Source organism: Anguilla anguilla, chromosome 11, assembly GCF_013347855.1.
Source record: "Anguilla anguilla isolate fAngAng1 chromosome 11, fAngAng1.pri, whole genome shotgun sequence".
In the NCBI taxonomy this organism is placed as follows: domain Eukaryota; kingdom Metazoa; phylum Chordata; class Actinopteri; order Anguilliformes; family Anguillidae; genus Anguilla; species Anguilla anguilla.
In genome coordinates, this window is record NC_049211.1 from 27,199,720 (window position 1) to 27,221,490 (window position 21,771).

At 44.4% G+C, this 21,771-nt stretch overlaps 1 protein-coding gene across 2 annotated transcripts; it reads left to right on the plus strand.

The window, feature by feature from the left end:
• The first annotated feature begins 494 nt into the window (after positions 1–494).
• Positions 495–20,235, plus strand: tfcp2 (transcription factor CP2). Of its 2 annotated transcripts, XM_035382362.1 has the most exons (18): positions 495–781; positions 1,554–1,798; positions 5,504–5,655; positions 5,873–5,949; positions 6,421–6,526; positions 7,172–7,278; positions 8,425–8,577; positions 9,272–9,382; positions 10,112–10,200; positions 10,684–10,732; positions 14,091–14,132; positions 14,227–14,232; positions 14,751–14,844; positions 15,130–15,220; positions 15,433–15,539; positions 16,648–16,790; positions 17,471–17,522; positions 17,638–20,235. In XM_035382362.1, the coding sequence occupies exons 2-18, from the start codon at positions 1,677–1,679 to the stop codon at positions 17,673–17,675; spliced, it is 1,539 nt and encodes a 512-aa protein (XP_035238253.1). In that variant the 5' UTR covers positions 495–781; positions 1,554–1,676; the 3' UTR covers positions 17,676–20,235. The 2 variants fall into 2 exon arrangements, with proteins under 2 accessions (XP_035238253.1, XP_035238254.1); XM_035382363.1 differs by lacking the exon at positions 14,227–14,232.
• The last annotated feature ends 1,536 nt before the right edge of the window (positions 20,236–21,771 follow it).

Below are 21,771 nucleotides of genomic sequence, written 5' to 3' on the forward strand. Positions count from 1 at the left end.
AATTATATAAGTATATTTAACGTATGATTTTCAGAATTTTGTCATTTCATATGGATTTTTGTCTGTCAATAAATTGTCACTGAACTTAAATCAAGCTTGGGTGATTTCTTTATCAATTCTGCAAGCATCAGTGGAGAATGCAGACCTATGCTACATGATTAGTTCATGGCTGCAATTTAAACATGGTACTACAACTTTGATGTAATGTGGAAAAATATATTAAAACATTTTTAATGTAGACATCTTTCACACGTATCTCATTCAAGAGAGCCCTGGGTACTGACATTTTAGAAGTAAGAGCAAACTAACATAAATGGTTAAAACAGAAGAAATATTAATGAATATGAATATGAATATGCTGTGCCTGTTATCCTTCAGATTCATCCGTACAGTAGTCCCCCATCACTTACAATAAGTACAGTTAACTCCAATACAGCAGGTGGCAGTCAAACTAAAATTATAGCATGAGCTAGAATCACTTCAATACTGCACTCTAGAAGAAGAGGACTGCGGATATTACAACAGAATGGCGAACTAATAAACAAATTTCTGTATCTCGTTGTTCCGCTTATTGTTTTGGTTTTGTTTTGATCTGGGGGAAATAATATCGGATTGAATCATTTATTTTCAACGACGTGCCCATACGCTGTCACTGCGATTTTTTTTTATATAAGAGTGGCACTGATAGCTCCAACGCTATCGGGGTTGCTAGCTTTGTTTTTTTCCCCCACAGTTGCGAGCTCACGGAGACGAGGGGTTGGGAGATGGCGTGCAGGAAAAGGTAGCCAGCTGGTATCGGCTTTGACTAATGTATTCACTAACCTTAGCAAAAGGGAGTGTAATTTACACAGTGATCTTATATCTAGGTACATAGTTGACTCGTTTTATGCCTCTATAATTCGGAACCCACCACAAGTTGATCGCTTGCTAATTAGCTGAGTAGCTATCTATCTGACAACCAGCTACGGCTGCAAGGTACCCATCTAGCTTGCTAGCTAACACCATGACCATGGTTCTGATCATGTATTGAGTAAAATTGGCTAGTTGGCATAAACTAAAACTATTATATAAAACGGTAGAATATGTGTTCTCTTATGATCCACCTGGCTATCTAGTGTTACTCTATACGTTAGAGTTTACAGAAGGGTTTACAGCTAGTGATGATTTCTGGTTCGAAAAATTGCTGATTGGCTTTTGGCAAGTTCTGAGCCCCTGACTTTGCTAGTGTGTACATGTTTTGCTAGTACGCTATTGAGGTACAGCTGGTTTTCGTTCGCAAACTCGTGTTAACATTTTCTAATTAACTGAGCGGTTGGTTAACTAGCCAACATCATTTCCTGTAACAGCCTAACGTTTCTTGTATTGATTTAACGTTATTTGCAACAACTTTTGGAACAATTCATAATTTTATTTATACTCAATAGCTACTACCACAGGTATTGCATTGGAAACTCTTGGATTAATGGCAAAGATAATGCAACGATCAAATTGAAGAATTAACGTTAATCGTATTAAGATTCATTTCATTGATCATTTATGTTTCTTTCACTTAGGTGAAGACATCGAATTAGTTGTGGCCGATTCAAATTTAAAGTTGGAATCGAGTGTTCCAGTAAGTCGAACCTTTACAGTTCGACTCGAATCGGGACATTGAAGCTCTTCACTACCTGGTTGTCATGGCTTGGGCTCTGAAGTTACCGCTTGCCGATGAGGTTATCGAGTCAGGTCTGGTCCAGGACTTCGACGCAAGTCTCTCCGGGATCGGACAAGAGCTTGGAGCCGGGGCATACAGCATGAGGTACAGTACAATGGGTCTGGGAGGGCAAGGGGTTCAACTATTGTAACTGTTGCAGTTGTGTAATGGTACTTAAGGGGACGTCCAGTTTGGCTAGATTGACAGTCAGAGTAAGTTTGAACAAATTAAAAGGTTTTAATTCAAGTATAATGCCCGGAAAATAAATAGAACTTCATTTTTAGTGTCTCTTGACGCTGTTGCTTAAAGCTTATTAATTTAATCAGACCAGTGTAGCTAACCACAGGCCAGACTTTAAATGTCATGTTACGATGTGCACCCAATATAGAAGCCCGGTTCGAGAAAATAGCTGCAGTATCTGTTACGCTGTTTGTAAACTGGTCCAGAAGTACACACGCTCCTTTCCAAGTAACGGGCGCACGGTTTAAGAGTTAAGGATTTGCTGTATGTGGAAGCCTTGTGTTGGCTGACAGAATATTTCGGAGCCAGCGGTATCTCTCAGGTGTTAAGTGTAAGATCATGTATTTGTCACGCTTATTGGACGTGTCTACGGCTGCACCTGTCGAGCGTCTTGTTTGTCAGCAAGTGCTTATGGTTCCCAGCAAGCAAAACAGGGGGCTCACTTTCAGAGTAAAATACAGAATTGGAAATGACTGGGCATCTCTGGTTCAGACTTACATGCGTGTGCTATATTGTGTATGGATATACTCTATATACCCATTATTGTAAAATATCAGTGATGTTATGTGTTTTACACTTCTGCGCGACTAATTCAGCAAAATAGTTTCGACTAATGCACATTGTTATCTATATCCCCCCCCCCCCCCCAGGCCGAGACGTGCATTATAAAACTAACCTGCCAGGTCGCAAGATACGTACGACGGAAGGTGCAGTAGGCTACAACCGCTCTGTTGTTGTTTTTTTAATTCGGGGAATGTGAGCAAAATGCCCGGCAGATGCGATCTTACGGTAACTGAATGCGGTAGTAAAGTTTAATTGAGCCGGCCCCGTATGTCTTCCTGCACTATAGAGGGTTTAATGGCCGGCGTAATGGGTGTGTAATTGCATAGAGCCTGAACAGTCGTCCACTGTGAAACAAATACTTGGGTTTGGAGGGAGAACACGGCGCGGAGTTGGAGACCGTGTTATTTGTGCGCCGGTTACCCTGCCATTTCCTAGGAAACCAAGGAATTTGAAAGAGCCTGCTGCTGCGGCTGTGTTCTCCTATGGTCACAAATTCCAAATGTCACTTAATTTACAGGATCCATCAGACTTTCTTGGCTTAATTCATCGTGTCTGTCTACTGCCGTGTTTACCATTTAATTACTCTAACTTACTTCACCGACCCCAGCTGTTATCACTGATTTTTAAAATGGTTTTGGCTGATATTTAATTTGAGTTGTTTTTATTGTTATTTGACCATAACAAGAGCGTGAACGGATTACTACCACCCCACCCGAGGTGCCTTGCTAACTGGCTTTTCAGGGCCCTGGACTAGGCTACCACGCTATGCCTCCACTCTCCTCCCATCCTGCCTCAAACTAAGTCAAGGCAAGATGAGGAGCTCCTTGATTCCCTGACTGCCACTGCTCTCGATGCCACCGGTGAGTCGATCACTACGCTGCCAGCCCCTGAAGCTGGCGCGACTCATTCGGTCGGCTCCTGGGATAAACTGGGTGCTAGGACAAAGTCCCTGGCGTGCTCCACCCCTCAGAGCCTGGAACTGTGGTCCGTAGGTGGTGGTGGAAAGCGTGGCGGTAGGCATTCCACTCGACCCCCCCCCCCCCCCCCCCTTCTCCTTGGGATATCCAGCTGCTGAACAGATTTTGAGTTCTGGATGAGTATGATTGTTCTTCGAGTGCTGCTCTCCGTCTCCAGCCGGGCCCACCCAGTCTCCTCTTCGCCTCCATTGCCCCTGGATGATGCCCCTGGCCCGGCTAATCCCCTCTCTCATCGCTGGCGGAGTCACTTCTCTGCTGTACTACCTCCAGACGGACAGGATAATTGTAGGGCATTGCCCTTCATCCACCTGTCACACTCATTTTCATCCATGATCATCGGTGACTCCATACTCAGGAACGTGAAAGCCAGGATGGATAAAATGTCCTCCCTACTGGGTGCTTAAGTTTTTAGACGTTGCTAAAAAAAAAAGTCACAGGCATTTCTGTAACAATACTGACGTTGACAGGGTTGTCATCCACATCGGAACCGACGGCACTCCCCGCCAAGCCATGTCCTGAAAAGAGGTGTGTCGTGACATAGCCTGTAAAGCAGGCTCATTATGTTCATTACGAGCTGTGATGTTGGCAGTTTGAACTGCCTCTCTCACTCCCCATTCTTAGTGTCTCGACACTGTCCTGTCAAATAAAGCTGAATAGGCCTTTATATATATATATACATATATATATGTGTGTGTGTGTATATATACAATGTCCTGAGTGAGTCAAGTATAGGCCGGGTGCTTATCTCTGACACGCTTCCCACATTTGGCCGTGGGGTGTTGCGGTTTAGCAGCTACTGAGCCTAAACGCCTGGCTCTCCTCTGCTTGTAACGCTAACGGTGTGGATTTTATTGACAATTTTAAGCTCTTCTGGGACTGCAGGAGATTTTTAAGTAGAGACAGACTTCATCCAAACCAGCTTGGCACACGGATGCTATCAGCAAATTTACTGCACAGCATTCACCACTTTCATATAGTCAAGTCCAGCAATAAATGATGTCCCCAGAGTCCAAGCCCCGCTGTTGTTGGTTCCTGTCAAAATTCTATTCATTTCATAAGTGGGGTTGGGCTTTTGATCAGAAAATTACCTTTCAGAAGTCGTGCTTGACCTCCCTGCAGGCGTGGAGGGCACTATGCAAACACTAGTTCAGTTATTTTTGATATTCCTGTCTTAGTTAACAGTAGCAGGTCAGGCAAAAGTAATGCTCTCGATATACGGAAAATCTCTGAAAACCTAATAATTATCCATCCTCATGATTCTGCTTCTGAGGAGCTGTGTCCTGTGTCTACCCAGACTTGCCTAAATGATAAGTGTACTTAAAGGCCAGAAATTGAATTTGATTCTTGTGTCTAAATGTTTCTTGTATCTAAAAGTATGCTTCAGAAAGACAAATTTAATTGTTTTATCTTTTATTAGTTTCTCAGGCTGACCCTGATGTCCTGGTTCTAACTGAATTTGGCTAAAAAAGGTGTTTTTGACTTCGATATAGCCAGGCATAATTATAACGTGTATAGAATATATAGGGTTGCAAAGGGAGGCGGTGTAGCCGTTTGTGAAGTCGTGTTTTTCCGTTGCTATTTTAAAAAGCTGTCACCTAACCATAACATTTTGAATTCATTTCCTTGAAGGCTGACCTAGTAACACTGTTCTACTGGTCCATGTGGTGTGCAGACACAACCTCCATGTAGCCGTGGTGTGATTTGTTTTTTTTGTTGTCGATACTTTGAAAATCAACAACGAAAACAGATTTGCGTGTACGAAAGGGAAACCGTTTTTGTGTGTGGGTGTGTGTGAAAGAGAGTCTGTGTGTGTGCGCACGTGCATGTGAGTGTGTCTTTGCAGAGCTCGGCCACACAACAGCACAGGAAACGGATAAGCAGTGTAAATAGTGATGTCACAAAAGGGCTTAGTGTGAAACTGGCTTTCAAAGATGGCCGACTGAAGGGTGTTCTCCCCAGGAGCTGAGTACCAGGCGCATTTAACTGAACTTCCCTCTCTTTGTCCTTCAACTCCTCTCTCCCTCTTTAGCGATGTACTGGCCCTACCCATTTTCAAGCAGGAAGAGTCCAACCTGCCTCCGGACAATGAGAATAAGATTCTGCCCTTCCAGTACGTCCTGTGTGCTGCCACCTCTCCTGCCGTCAAGCTGCATGATGAGACCCTAACCTACCTCAACCAAGGTCAGCCCCTCTCAGTACTGGCATTAGGACTCTCCATAGACACCCCATGCAGCACTGGCTGATCTCTGCTCAGCCCCATTCACCTTAGTTGTGTAGTTCTGCATAGGCTGTCCCAGCACTGGCTGATCTGAGGTCAGGACTGTGCCGAGCCTGTACCAACCGTGGATGTCTGGATCATCGATGGTGGGTGATGAGGCCTTTTCTCCGTGGTTTTCAGGACAGTCCTATGAAATTCGAATGCTGGACAATCGGAAAATGGGAGAACTGCCGGAAATTACGGGCAAGATGGTGAAGGTGGGTGAGCTCTTGGGACTGAGCTAGCTGCGTGATGATTCCTGTGCGTCTGCATGCGTCTGAGTCATTTTTTTGTTCCCCGTTAATTTGTTTCCTCGTAATCTGGAATAGTAAAATACATCCACGCAGTGCTATAGGAGAGCCAGTGACTGTTTTACACCCTATAGACTACACAGTACTACAGGAGAGCCAATGACTACTGTACACCCACCGGTCCACACAGTACTACAGGAGAGCTAGTGACTGTTTGACACTCTATAGACTACACACAGTGCTACAGGAGGGCCAGTGACTATTTCACACCCTATAATTGTCCTTTGGTGCTCCTGTAGACTCTTGAGCCTGTGTGAATAGCGTTCTGTTTGGAAAGGGAGACCCAAGAGCCCTTTTTTTGTTCCCTTTCCTGAATTAGTCTTTGGCGCTGGCAGGCCTTGATGTTTCCTGGTTGTGTTTTCCTGTGACCCTCTCTAGAGCATCATCCGGGTGGTGTTTCACGACCGGCGGCTGCAGTACACGGAGCACCAGCAGCTGGAGGGCTGGCGCTGGAACAGGCCGGGCGACCGCATCCTGGACCTGGGTGAGCCGGAGCACCGCCGTGCGGCACAGATTCTATAGATTCACCAGATATTCAGAACCCGGCATCCTATCACAGATTTAGTTAATTCACCAGATATTTGGATTCCCAGCCTTGACAAGTCTTCTCTTTCTACTGTTGAATGAGGCATTCTAATTTGATGCCTCCTGAAAATTCTTTGATCCATGACCGAATGCAGTACTGTAATAATGGAAGTTGTGCTGTAACACAGCATTTCACTGCACTAATAAAAGAACTGGTGCCTCCTGTAGTTTCGAAGTAGAGAGGATGGGAAGGGAGCCAGGAGCCTGTCAGGTCATGGACCTGTGTTCTTGGGCTCATCAGAGGGGCAGTTTGGGGGTTGTTTGGTGCAGTAGAGGGGCAGTTTGGGGGTTGTTTGGTGCAGCAGAGGGACAGTTTGGGGGTTGTTTGGTGCAGCAGAGGGGCAGTTTGGGAGTTGTTTGGTGCAGCAGAGGGGCAGTTTGGGGGTTGTTTGGTACAGCGGAGGGGCAGGTTGGGTTGTGTCGTGCAGCAGAGGGGCAGTATCGGGGTTGCTGGGGCACCAGTGCGGTAATTTGGGGGTTGTTGGGTGAGCCGGGCCGGGTAGCGCGGATGATGAGCGTGGTTCGCGTGTGTGCGCCTCTGCAGATATCCCCATGTCCGTGGGCATGGTCGACCCCCGGGCCAACCCCACGCAGCTCAACACCGTCGAGTTCCTTTGGGACCCCTCCAAGAGGACCTCCGTCTTCATCCAGGTAGGACGACCCCGTCCTGCGCCTCTGGGCCTTACAGGCCCCCGGCAGCCTGGTCTGGTTTTTCTGGCAGAACGCCGCCCCCATTTGTACGGCCGAACTTTTCTAAACATTCAGCGTTTGAAATATCACACCTTAACACCTTTATCTCCGGTCTGCTGTGTGCCAACCCCTTAAGTGAATACATGTTTATTTTTGAAATGTCTGTTTAGATTTCAAGGAAAGGAGTACTTTGTGTTATATATGTTACGGTTTAATCCTGAAATTCATCTTTAATGTTAAACTTTTTTAATGCAAAAAATATGTTACAGAAGGCACTTGATATTCAAGTTTATTTTGGGACAATGTAGCTTTTGTTTTTAGAATAAACACTCCAAAGCTCCGGAGGATGTTGAATTTATCTGTCGGAGGCCGTCTTTGTCCCAGCGCTGAGATCGCAGCAGGCTTGTCCAGTTACCGTTTTAGCTTATTCAGACGGTGCATTTTTTCAGGATGCAGAGAGCAGTGTGTGAAACGTGAGCGTGAGAAAGTTGTGCAGCTGTCTCTCTGGATACACTGTAGCAGCACACTAAAGTGCGTGCGAGCATTTGAGCGCATGTGTCAGCGTTTGAGAATTTCGGCGAGTGCAAGCTTTGAGCACGTACGAGAATCTGAGCACATTTGAGCCTGTGCGAGCATATGAACGTGTAAGAAACCCCTCAGATACACCAAACAGCGGAAGTGTCTGAGTGGCGAAGGAACGCGTGTAGTCTTACCCGGTGCTACTGGAATAGGATTCGTTTGATGTTATTTCTATTATCTCGCTCCAAAGCAATGTTTTAACCTTTCCTGTTTGCTAACAGTTATGCATAAAAGCATGTAGTGTGGCTCTATACGGATCGCTATCTGTCTTGGTAGACGCGAACCTGCCTCTGGCTTGTGTGGCCTGCATAAATACAATTGTGTATCCTGCTACGACACCTTAGAACTGCTAGGTGTGCGGTGGTAAGAGTCAAAGAGGAGTGCCAGGTTAAAGTGAATGCAGTTTATTGTGCAGTATTTTAATAATGGCAGGGTGCGATGCTGTAAAATGCGTGCGTAGTGGCACTTGACGCCTGGGAGCATTTGAGCACACAGACATAACCACGAGCTCTCCGGCCGTGTCTCCAGGTACACTGCATCAGCACAGAGTTCACCATGCGCAAGCACGGGGGCGAGAAAGGCGTGCCCTTCCGCATCCAGATCGACACCTTCAAGGAGAACGAGGGGGGCGAGTACACCGAACACCTGCACTCGGCCAGCTGCCAGGTCAAAGTCTTCAAGGTGAGGTTCCGTTGCCTGGGAAACCGGCAGATTCCCTGGGTCAGCGAGTCAACTTCCTGTGGGCTCTGGGATTCCTAGAGTTTCCGTTTCTTCTGGAGAACAAGCTCTGTTCAGCATTTTCTGTGTTGTTAAATTGTAAAAATGCGGTATAGAGGTAATGGGTAACGTTTTGAGGTTATTGATGTGGCAGGAAGTTCTATTGACAGGGTTCCCGAATGTTCTTGTAAACCTTTAACCTGGTTGACTTTTAATGGGCTGTATGACAGTCTAGTTACATAAAACTTTCCCACTTTTACATGGCCCTGCTCCTGCCTCTTTCTTACCTTTAATTAGGCCTGACAATTCTAAGTAGTGCCATTTGCAAAGTTATGATAGGGCTTGAATGTGTGTAAAATTCTGTAGCTAAGCATTTTCGAAAACACTCCTGTTCTCTATACACCCTGTGCCATGTGTTGGGAATTCAGTAATGTCAGTGTTGGGCTTTCCAAAGCACGCATTCTCCACGATAAACATGTTAGCGACAGCAGGCTCATCCTGCACAGAAGAAACATGTTGATTAAAGTCTGTTAGAGGGATGCTCGTATGAAGACTTGTGGAAAGAAATGATTACTGCAGGTCCTTGAAAGGTCCTTATCGGTATTGCTGGAGAAGCGCTGTTGGAACCCTGTGATGAATTTCGTTTGTCCTTTTTCAGCCCAAAGGGGCAGACAGGAAGCAGAAAACGGATCGGGAGAAGATGGAGAAGAGGGCGCCGCAGGAGAAGGAGAAGTACCAGCCCTCGTACGAGACCACCATCCTGACAGAGGTCAGAGTTTCACTCTTGCTGAGAGCGTGCTTCGTGCTACGCTAATCATGCTAGTGCTGTGATGTGGTTTGTGCTACCTAATCACGCTAGTGCTGTGATGTTGCTTACATATGACAGTCATTTGTGTGTTACGCACAAGTCTTATGTGCCGTGTACCACATAATATGCTGTCATAACACTTGTTTTCGTAAGCTTTGTGAGGAAAGTTTTGATGCCATTTTAACAACAAATAAATAAATAAATAAAAATAGTGCCATCATACTCCAGTTTACATGGCATGAAGGGAGGATAAAGTAACAGAATTGTGAAGTGTTTTCATGCTTTATTTTTCAACACATTCAATATGACATCTTGGCCCAGTTGGCATACCAACGTAATACGTAAAATGCATAATAATACTATCTAATAAGCTTAAATGTCAATTCAGTCTGGAGTAGAGATTCCAAAACTCTTTGAGCCCTGGGTCTGCTGAGCATATATTTTTAATGACCCCTGCAGGATGAATAGCAAGCACACTATGGATTATTAAACTGGCTGCATGCACACTGTAACTAAGGCACCACATGCTACTCCTGTTATGGTCGTCAGAAATGTATTTTTCCTCAGTGCAACATTGTGACTTTGGCAGAATTTGTGGGCCAGGTGGAGTCTACCTTCCCTGGCTCGATAGAGGGGCGAGGTGTGGAAGCGTGAGCGGGCTCATGAGTGTCAGTGCTTTCCTCTTCACAGTGCTCTCCTTGGCCTGAGGTCACTTACGTTAACAACTCTCCCTCGCCTGGCTTCAACAGTTCCCACAACAGTTTCACTGTGTCAGAAGGGTAGGTCACCGCCGCCCAACCAGCAGCCACAGCCACATTCCACACCCACTTCCCTCTGGCATAAGGGCAGGTGACCACAACTGAACCGAGACCAAAACCACGATTGCATCTAAAACCTCATTCCACAACTGCTTCCCTGTGGCCACAACTGAAGCGACAGCCGCACACGCAACCGCAGCAGCCGCGCCCGCAAAAACACCAGCAGCCGCCCCCACGCAGTAGCTTCCCTGTGGCAGACTGTAGGACCTGAAAGCGGAGCTGGTGAATAGTTGGTCTCCCCCGAGGGCCTCCCTTTCCACATGCAAACAGTAACTCAATGCATCACCCTTAGGCTGCCTCTGAAAGACTGATTTTGTGTGATCCCCCCCCCCCCCTTCTTTCTCTTTCTGATGGTCGAGTGTGGGGGTAGGGGGTGGGCTTATAGAAATCCAATCTGGCTGAGTTTTTGATTAATCTCCTCCTCCTCGTTTTCTCTTCTCTTAGCAATGGCTCACCCAATCACCAGTCAGAGCCCGTGGTGCAGGTGGCAGATGTGAGTACCTGCACTCTACCTCTCCTTTTTAAATCGCTCACATTTACTGCGTCTTCTGCCTTATTGCTGGCCCTTAAAAGATGCGTTTCTGTCATACGCCCCTGTGGGGCGCCCCAGAGCACGGTGCAGCTCGCTGTTTCCCTAAATCGGCCATGCCTGAAGGGGCTCCAACACACGGGTCTGACCAATCAGGTGCGGTTTCAGACTTAGTGCTGTGGTGCCACTCTAGAGTCAGCCTGGTTAAAGGACCTCCTGGCCTGGAGGTGGAGCCCCGCTGATTTTAAGTGAACTTTGATCTCAGCAGAGAATAGGAAGTATGTAGAAGTGTGTGGCTGTTGTATTGTAACAGGGAAGGGGGTTCTGTAATCAGGCCTGGGCTTCATTTTTTTCCCCCAATTCCACTATGGGGTGCCTTTGTGAGAGTGTTTCTGGAAAAGGTGCTATAAAGTTGAATTGAAATAATCAAGATGGTGACTGGAGCGGAAGAAGTGGTCCCAGTAGTTTGGGTGGCTGACTGTGGTCAAGCTGATTATAGGAGTGAATTCTCTGGTTTAAACTGACTTCAGGAGTGAGTACGCTAGTTTTAACTGACGTTAGGAGCAAGTAGTCTCAGTTTCAGTTGGCCACAGGAGTGAATTCTCTGGTTTATCTGACTTCAGGCAGGAGTACTCTGGTTTAAACTGATTTCAGGACTAATTACTCTAGTTTAAATTGTCTTCAGGCATCAGTATTTTAGTTTATAGGCATACTATGCAGGATTTATTTCCTTGCTTTACTTTTCCATTCTTAAGCCTGCCTACACCCCCAAGATGACGAAGCTCACGCACCAACAGAACAGTCAGAGCTAGATATTTTGGTCTGCCTAGCTATGTCAGTAGCTTTATAACATCGCATTGCAGACTGTTGGAATCACGTCTCTTTCAAAAATGCAGCAATACATGCAATCATACCAGTCAGACAGTCACAAGTATGCCAAAATACGCAACTGACATATCCGATAGCAAAAATTCCCACTTCGCTGTAGTATGCAGCAAAGTTAAGGTTAGCTTTAGCTTCTTGGTGGTGGAATGGACCTACGTTAGACACTGCTAGCACAGCACCAGCAGGTTTCTCTCTGCTCAAGCCTGCCTGGAAGCACAGAAAAATTCTGTTACATAAGCACGCATATTCACAAACATATCAGTTCATTGTCAATTATTATTGTTTATATTGCTTCTTTACATTGGCTAGGTTCGTGTTTTTGTATCTATTGCAGCGAAGTCGTCGGCCTCTCCCCTTGCATAGCTCAGTGGGAGGCCGCCTTCCCTCTTTAACAGATCGGAGATGTAGCCTAGACGACCTTCAGACTGCGGCCTACTAGCTAACCCCCAACCCCCCCACACATCAGAAATATCCCAAAAACTTTTTAGAGTAACAAATACAGGCAGACAAGCAAGGAGTGCGCACAGACGCAGATTGCCAGTGTATCATAGTTATGTCTGAGCATGGTGCTTTTATAATATTTTCAAGGTGAAAATCCTGCATAGTATGCATTTAAATTGACCCTAGGAGTGAGTCAATTCAGTCTCATCTGTAGTGCCCCCTTTTTTAATAAATAAAATAAGTTCAGACATAACCTCAAATAAAATGGTTATTATTCTTGCACCCTTTTGACGACATAATCCTGGTCTCTTCTGAAAGGTAACCCTTAGGAGCTTGTATGTCATTGAAACAAAGTAACAAACGTTTAAGCACAGTGGAAGTGGAAGTTTTTTTTTATTTTCTCACCTAAAAGAGTTTTTCTGAGTGGATACAGATGCTTGTGATGTGCCTGGTGGGTTTAAAAACACAATGGAGCCACAGCCACCATGCTGGATAAATCCAGGTTCAAATTGGATGACGATACCACCAATAATGAGTACTGTGCATTGTTTTTTCTAAGCTTTGTCTTGGTGGGCTTCCAAAAAGGCCATTTGGAGACTCCAAAAGGACAGTTGGTAACCAAATGATATTGTGGGTCTTTAAAGGTGTAAAATACTATATATTGTCTACTTTGCACATGGAAGAAATTGTGCTGAATTAGCTTCCTTTTGCCCTGCCTGTCACCCTCCCCCTGCCTTTCCCCCTCCCTCTCCCCCTGCCTCTCCCCCTCCCTCTCCTTGCTCTTCCCTTGCCACCTCTGTCAGCAGCAGGTCTGCAAGATTGTAGAAAAAAATACATTGGCTATCTAGCTTACTAATCCATTGATCCATTGAAGTTTTCGTTAAATACCCCACCCCTCCCACATCCCTCAATTTCTCATGCCACATTTATTACTCAGAATCCGGCCTACTCTAAGGTTTGATATTGTCGGGGCTTAATTCTGCCCCTAATTTGAGTCAGGGTCGGCCTGCTGATATTATTATGAGAAATTGGTTTTCACCAGTTTTTCTTCTGTACTTGTTTGTGTTTTGCGAATGTCATTCTGAATTATTGCTGTTTAACTGAGATACCAGGTTCATTCTTTGTTTTAGCATGACCATATAACTCAGCACACTACGCTGAACTCTGCGGAATACCACAGAGAAATTTGTCAGATTTAAAATGCTGCTTTATGGCTGTTTTTTTATTCGCTTTTAGTGATGAGCTGTTACTCTTTTGCACATTGCTACCCCCATATTCCGATTTTACTTATTTGTTCATATAGTTCTTGTGTAGTCTGCCTGCCTACGTGATTGAGATCTGTGTAAATATTATTAACAATTGGTTGTGCAAGACATCATGGCTGAAGAATGCTCACGTAACCAATAAATGCAACAATTGCTGAAGCTAACTGAACACATCCTAATGGGCACATCGGCTGGTTCTACAGGACAAATGCAGAAAAAGTTTTTGTTTGCTCCTAATGAACACTTTATTTAACCTTGTGAAGGTTTTTGATTGGTGTGGTGTGATTGGAACATTTCGAAGGACCCCTGTGGTTCATTTGCATATAAATTCATCCCCCCACCCCCTGACTCCAGATTACCTCCAATCAATGTCGTTCTCCAATTAGATTAATGTTAAACAGGAACTCTGAGCTGCACTGTTTGGAGCGCTGCTGGTCTGGCATTCCACTGATGATGTCACAATTGAACGTGTGGAGTGTGAGACCAGTTGGGTTCCTCTGGAATACCTGTACTGCAAAGCCTGGGTGTGTTATTCAGATGTCCTCACAAACACTGTGTGTAACGTCCCCATCCGCAGGACTGCTCTCGAACCCTTTTTGCTGCTGGTTTCCTGTTTAAATAAAAGGGGCGGCGTTGTGCTACTTGGGAGGTTTGGAGGGGGTGGGGGAGGGGGTGTTGGTTTGAAAATGATCCAGTAAAGTTGTAAAAATGAGAGAAATTCTGCCTTACAGTTGTCGTGCCATCTACTTAGAAGAGACAGTGAAAGCCCTCAGGTACCTATGAATTTATTTGATGATTTTATTATTGTTATCATTATTATCGTTTTTCTTTTAGCTTTAATGTTCTGTTTTTTTTTTTATCTTTCAGGACAATGTGAGTACGCCTCTGGGTTTAAATGTTGACTTTGTGATTCAGGTCCCCAATTCACTTTTTTTTCTTGGCTGCAAAACGTGTGATGCATAATTCAGTTTCCCTGATTGTCTGGGTTACGTGTGGGTGCAGAGTTATGCATCTCACCAAATTGAAAATGGGCGGGGGGAAATAATATTAGGTTTACCACTAATTGGTTTTCCCAACTGGCACATGTAAAGTGGGTGGCATTATGCTTGCGGTGGTGAATTGGGGGCCTGTTCTCTTTGGGATGGTGGGGGAATTAACTGGATGTTGCGCCAAATAAAATGTACACTTTAATTGGAGCATACTCTTCCTTTTTTTTAGCATGTTAAGGAATTGGACTCAGACCAAAAAAGCGTCCATGTCTTCTCTTCTGCGTGTGTGTGTCTGTCTGTCTGCGTTTGTGTCTGCTTTTACCTGACGTGATTTTTATGGACCTGTCTGCTGCTCTCTCTCTCTTTTTCTTTCTCTCTGATTCTCTGTTCCGGAACATTTAGAATCTGTTGCCTACGGCAACACCTCAGGAAGCTCAGCAGTGGCTCCATAGAAACCGATTCTCACCGTTTTGCAGGCTCTTCACCAATTTCTCAGGTGAGGAGGGACTTTGATGCAAAGTCACCTATTCGAGTGCTGGGTTACAACATGTGTCCAGAATGGCGTGTACTCACCATTGTGCTGAGTGTCCAGAATTTGTAGGAGGAATATGGCATCACTCTTCCGTGAGAGTCAGTGAAATCTTGCTTGGTGTTTTGTTTTTTTACTTTTTTAAATTTAATTCAATTTAAATTCTGTCCTTTCTTAATGCTTTCTTCCCGAATTCGGAAAGCCTGATTACATTTATTAGTGTTCATTGTTCATTGTGTGTGTGTGTGACAGGGGCAGACCTGCTGAAGCTGACCAGGGAGGACGTCATTCAGATCTGTGGCCCGGCGGATGGCATACGACTCTTCAATGCGCTGAAAGGCCGGTGAGGAATGCCTGTGTGTGTATCTTGGGGTGGGGGGGTTGTGTGCGTAACGGGGCTTCAGTGCTTTACTTTGCCTAAACCCTCATTATAAATGAGGCTTGGGGTGGGGGGGGGGGGGGGGCTGGTGGGATGTTCCCTGGTGGGAAAAAGCAGGGTGAGCGGGGTGCGCTTGTGTGGAGATGTACCCTTGTGTCCCCCTGTCCCGCATGCAGGGTGGTGCGCCCGCGTCTGACGGTGTACGTGTGCCAGGAGTCCCAGCAGGCCCGGGAGGAGCAGCAGAAACAGGAGAACGGAGACGCCGCCAGCAGCACGTTCTTTGGTCAGTGTGAGGGAGGGCATCCGCTTGGCCCCTTCATTCTACACCACTCAGTCTTATAAGATACACAGCCAGCTCATTCTGCATCACTCAGTCTTATAAGATACACAGCAATCTCATTCTGCACCACTCAGTCTTATAAGATACACAGCGAGCTTAAGATACACAGCAAGCTCATTCTGCACCACTCAGTCTTTTAAGATACACAGCGAGCTTAAGATACACAGCAAGCTCATTCTGCACCACTCAGTCTTTTAAGATACACAGCAATCTCATTCTGCACCACTCAGTCTTATAAGATACACAGCGAGCTTAAGATACGCAGTGATCTCATTCTGCACCACTCAGTCTTATAAGATACACAGCAAGCTCATTCTGCACCACTCAGTCGTGTAAGATACACAGCCAGCTCATTCTGCACCACTCAGTCTTATAAGATACACAGCCAGCTCATTCTGCACCACTCAGTCTTATAAGATACACAGCCAGCTCATTCTGCACCACTCAGTCTTATAAGATACACAGCGAGCTTAAGATACACAGCAATCTCATTCTGCATCTCTCAGTCTTGTAAGATGCTCAGCGAGGTCACCTGACTATTTCAGCGATCTAGTAAATTATGTTCCTGTCAGAGGTCTCAGATTGTGGGATTCCCTCCATCCCACGGTCTGGGACTAAAACATATGGGGAGGCTGCTTTCAGTTCATATGCCCCTGTGGAGCAAGCTTCCTTTGGATCTGAGGGCATATGAATCTGAATATTTTTATGAGATATCTGGAGACCTACCTCTATAAATGTGCTTCTCCTTAGGAACACTTACTCATTTGAACTTTTTACTGTTAATGTTTTGTATTACTTTTTTTTTTATTGCCGTTTTATTGTTCAGTATTTTTTTATTTTATTCTACTTTTTTGTCCTCTTTTTACTTGTCTGTTTTTCCTTCTGTCCCTTTTTCTGTAAAGCTAATTGAATGGCACTGTGTTTGAAATGTGCTAAACATAAGGATTATTATTATTATTATTATTATTATCCTTTCGAATGATGCGGAATCCAGAGCTGTGGTTACTCTGCCACCCGCTAAACCGCGCTGGTATGTCCGTGTGTCTGTCAGTGTACCACGCCATTTATCTGGAGGACCTGACGGCCGTGGAGCTAACGGAGAAGATTGCGCAACTCTTCAACATCTCGCCGCGACAGATCAGCCAGATCTTCAAGCAGGGCCCCACAGGCATCCACGTGCTGGTTAGCGATGAGGTGAGGAACTCCTGCAACGTTGCCCCCGCTGGCCGTGCTGTGGAACTGCATCACCTCTTTCAGCACTGGATGCGCCACATTTTATGCTTTGCTTTTCCAACCACCGTCTCAAAGCTGGTTACATTTAAACTGCCAAAATAATTACTTTAAACGTTAACTGTACTTATTGACTAGTACAGTAGGGTTTTTTGTTATTAAATCTGAAGCATCTGAACAAGGTGCTTGACAACAATATGAACACGTTTTGAGGATTCCTTGGTCTCTTAAATATGCTTTTGAATGGAAATTTATGCTACATTACATTTTAGGCATTTTGCAGATGCTCTCTCCTGAGGAACTTGCACAGCTTGGATTCTTTTCACATACAGTCGGTTTATTTAGCTGGATATTCAGCACCTTAATATGCTTAATATACAGTCCTGTGGCAGTGCTCCGTCTGGCAATCAGACCTAGAGCCTTGGAGGTGCCAGCCCTGTTCCCTAACCACTATTTCACACTGCCGCCCAAGAAATTTTCTTGGGTCAAGAGCATTTCCTCATCTAACTACTTGTAGAGCGGAATTAAGCCCGTTGAATGGCTAGTTGAATGGCTACGTATGTAAAAATGAAATCATACTGCTTTAAAATGCATTTATTTTGTGCTTTCGTGTTGATTTTAACAACAAATCTTTGCTTACCTAGATGATACAGAATTTCCAGGATGAGTCGTGTTTTGTCCTGGACACAATGAAAGGTAAGGGAGTGGTGCTGCAGCATGACCTTGGATTAGGGATTTCAAACTAGGGAGATAAAAGTAATTTACACAAAGAAGGTTCTTAACGAACAAGTTCTGTTTCTTCTGTCTGTAGCGGAGACTAACGATGGCTACCACATCATCCTGAAGTGAAGACTCACTGAAGAGAATGAAATGGGGTGGGCTGCATAACAGGGAAAAATGAACCAAAAAAACAACAAAAAACAAAAAAGCGAAACCCTGACCCTCGCTGCTTTAGCACAACTCAACCTGCCACCCCCTTCAGGCTGCCCCTCCAGCCCCCCTCCTCCGGTATTCCTAAACTGCACTGAAGGCCATCCAGTTGCCTTGCTGCGATACATTTTGAATTCTCATGAGGATGTCCCAGAGGGATGATGGGAACGATGGTGCACCACGATTTCTTTCATTTCGTTTTATACTGTCAAGCCTTGTCTTATTTTGAAGATGTGGGAGTGATTGTGCTGCCCCTCACCCCTTCACCTCTGCTACCATTTTTGGTATTGTGTTTTTTGTTTGTTTTTGTTTTTTTAATTCTTGGTATTATCTTTGTATTATCCTGTGCACTCTTAAAGAAGCGCACTGCCTGGGTCCCCATGGCTCTTCACCCAATGTCTGGTGTGACAAAGCTCACAATCCCCATTAAGTGTGTCCATTTAAATATATACATATATAATGTGTGTGTGTATACTACATACATACATACACACGCACGCATATATGAATATATATATGTATGTATGTATGTGTGTGTGCTTATATATATTTATATGTATATAAGTTTACCAGCAAATACTGAGGGGTTAGTACTTGGGTGACCGTTATGTGGTTTTTAAGCCGCCTCGTTCATATGAATTAGGGGCGGAGTCTGAATTAGTATTTTGTCTCTGTCTGGCTTTGGACGCCTTCATTGGGTTAAGAGCAGGATGGCAGTGATGGGGAAGATGGACGGTGGTTAGCCACACACCGACACAGTGCAGTGTCTCTCAGAAACCAGCAGGGGGGCGACACTGCGCAGCGGCAGCGGGGGCGAAATCGACATGGGCGGAGCAGTCCTGAACTAAAACCACTGTGAAAGCTGAGCATTTATACTTTTGAGACCGGGGGTGGGGCGATCCTCGTTCTCTTTTGACGTGTGTGCTGACGCAAGTAAACGGGACTTCGACCAGGGGAGTCTTACTGTTCTTATTGTCCAGGGTGAGTGATGTGACTCCAGATGTGGATCTTTGAAAAACGAAAAGAAGCACTGTGATATGAACGCTCGCTCACCGAGGGACCCACGGAGGTGGCCGCTGCACGCGGGTGGGGCCTGTGCTACGGACGACTGAAGCCAGTGTTTGCCTGTCTCTGTGTTCATGTGCCCCTTACCCTCACCTCCTCCATACATACCCCCACATCCCTTGAAAAGTGTTCTCCATCTTTCTACAGACTCCCACCCCCTCCCCCAAGCTTGTTGATTTTTTCTGTGTTTTTTTTAAAGGCTTCTGCCAGGGGTGACGTCACATAAACCACAACAATTATCTTTTTCTTTTTTCATTTGAATTTTAACAAAATTGACCCCTATTTTCAATCTGTACTGTCATAGCCATTACAAAATGGAGAGAAGTATGCAGCCTTGGAACATGGCCTCTGTGGACTAGAGCTAGTGTGCTGTGCAGCTAACTGCAAGCCAGCAAGGAATGTCCCAGGTGTTACAGGTGTGCTGTGTATCTGCATAGAGTGAGCCCAGCTCTCTCTCTCTGTCTATCTCTCCCTCTCTCTCTCTCTTCTCAGCAGTACCAGCAGCAGCCGGTCTGTCACAGCACAGAGCTTGTACTGCTACCATAAAGAAGCTGAGAGCTTCTATTTCTAATATTTCTACCATTAAACATTAAAAAAACAAACAAAAAAACAAAAACATCATTCTTAATTGTAAAAAAAAAAGAAAAGAATTTGAACAAAAAAATCTGGGTCGAAATGATTTTTGTGAGAATTGTCTGAGTTTTAAACTTTGTTCATTATCCTTTTTTCTCAAAGTCAGAAGTTTAGTGATATTCCCCATTTGCAGATGCTAATGAATCTTGGAGCTGTGGGCACTCCGACGCTGGTCCTGCATGAGCAGCGATAGTAATAGTGTTTGGTGATCGGCTGTCCGAGACACAGTGGTGAAAACCACCGTTAGGATGGAACCGTGCTGCAGTTCGTCTGCGGTTCCATACCCGTAAGGATTAAACTGTGTACACACACACTGGCGCCTCGTTTCTTCATTTGACGGTTATTTCAGATTTACTCGTACTTTTAACATGGTCCCTAATGTATGAACTGTTGGTCTTCCTGATTGGAACTCTGCCATTTTAGTAGTATACTTTTGGAAAGCTAATAAGCCATAGCCATAGATATAATTTGTGATTTAAGACAAAAATATATTATTTATAATGCCTAGGAATAATGCCATTATCCTTATTTTTGTCCCTGAGTATGAAATGTTGTTTTCTATTGGTAGTTAACGCTATTTGCAGTCACATTAAAAAAAACAAGAAAACAACAAAAATATTGTGTTTCTGTTTTCAGTGTGGAGTAAAGGTGCTGATGTCTTTTTGTATACTTTGTGAAGTATGGATACTTATTTCTGTTTTTGTAACCAATGTGAAGCCAGGATATTGATGTCTTGAGTATGTCAGTGGTATCTGAGGTTTTATAAAAAATACCAAAAACATTTTCAGTCCCAGCATTTCTTCATAACCTAATGGTGTGGAATGGGAGCTCTGTGGTATGATGTCATCAGGCACACTGGGTTGCACCGAGAAGCAAAGGAATTCTTTAAGTTCTTTAAGCTGAGATACCCAGGCTCAACACTCTCTTATGTTTTTCGTGTCATGCTGATTTTATTTTTTACAGGGGAAATGTAAGGGCTTTCACACATCCAGCAGATGGAGTACAAAGGTGTGTTATGCTTCAGGATTTTCCTTCTGAATTACACCCTTTCTTCACAGGAGGTCCTGTCTTTGACCAGCCCAGTTTTAGGTGAGTTTTTAGGGGTCCAAGTAACTAAGCTGCTGGAGCCCTATTGGGATTTTTCCAGTTATTATTATTCATTATTCTTCTGTCATAAAAGAAATTCTGTCATGTCTGAATCTTGGAAACCCTAGGTCATACTGCTGACAAATTTGGTAAATAGCTTGTAAATGTTCCACACTAAACCCACTAAACCCATCCTCATTGACCATATGGTGGTGCTATAACGAGCCATTTCACGTTCTCGCTTGTATCACAAATGCATGATATACAGAAGTTATGCAGAATACAACGTGCACAGTTTTATGATTTCCGCCACATTGGATTTTCACAATTTGTTGATTTTTGAAAAGCATATCTTTCATACTCCATGTACATTACATTAGATTTATTTAGCAGATGCTTTTATCCAAAAAGTGTAGAGGGCTGAATAAGAATTATAATTACATTTCTGCCATACGTCATTTTCCATAATTTAAGATATTGCATTCCACGGCAAGAATGAACTCTGAGACAGGTGGGCCAAGGATTCTGACCCTTTAGAGTAGGTTGATGAATAGTTGCTAAAATAATTTTTATAATCTATATTGGTTGGCCACTAGGCGCTTTCAAATTTTGTGGCAAATATCAGTAAAAAATATGTGATGTGTAACCTTCCATGTGACCTGGATGAAGCTTACATTGCCATGTTTGTCTGAAGTCCACAATGCATACTGGGCACAAATTGTGCTCTGTATTGCCATCAGCATATGTTTTTTTTTATTTTTCATGTTTTTTACTCTGACTGTGCAGTTGTGTGCCATTTGCCCAATGCTGCTTGGACAGTTAATTGTTACTCTTGGCCAAATTTTTTTGTTTTCTTTTTGAGCTTCCTACAAACCTTGTCCTTGCTGATCCCATGAAGCTAATCATGTCCTGATAAACAGAAGGTTACAGAGGCTCCTGGTAGTGTTTCTCGTGTTTCTGGTTGCTAGACGCACACATATTTTGATTCACTGCTGCCCAACTGCTATGTTGACTTTCCTACAATACTTATAATATGTTGATGTTCTTCACCTTGGCCCATTGCTCAAAGAATTTGATTGAACTGGAAACAAATGTTGTTCTCAATGTGCCCCCAAATCCATTTTAGTTTCCAATTGAAAATGTCAACCCTGAAGGTCACAAAGCTTCTGATAGGCTATGCTCCCATCTTGGCCTTTAAACTAGTCTTGTATGAATAGACCAGTGTAAAACC

Excerpts from the sequence above, each read along its gene's own strand:
- tfcp2 (XM_035382362.1), top strand. The coding sequence starts at position 1,677 with ATGGCTTGGGCTCTGAAGTTACCGCTTGCCGATGAGGTTATCGAGTCA. Across the intron at positions 8,578-9,271 it reads GCCAGGTCAAAGTCTTCAAG|CCCAAAGGGGCAGACAGGAA; the intron begins GTGAGGTTCCGT and ends GTCCTTTTTCAG. Across the intron at positions 10,733-14,090 it reads CCGTGGTGCAGGTGGCAGAT|TTGTCGTGCCATCTACTTAG; the intron begins GTGAGTACCTGC and ends TCTGCCTTACAG.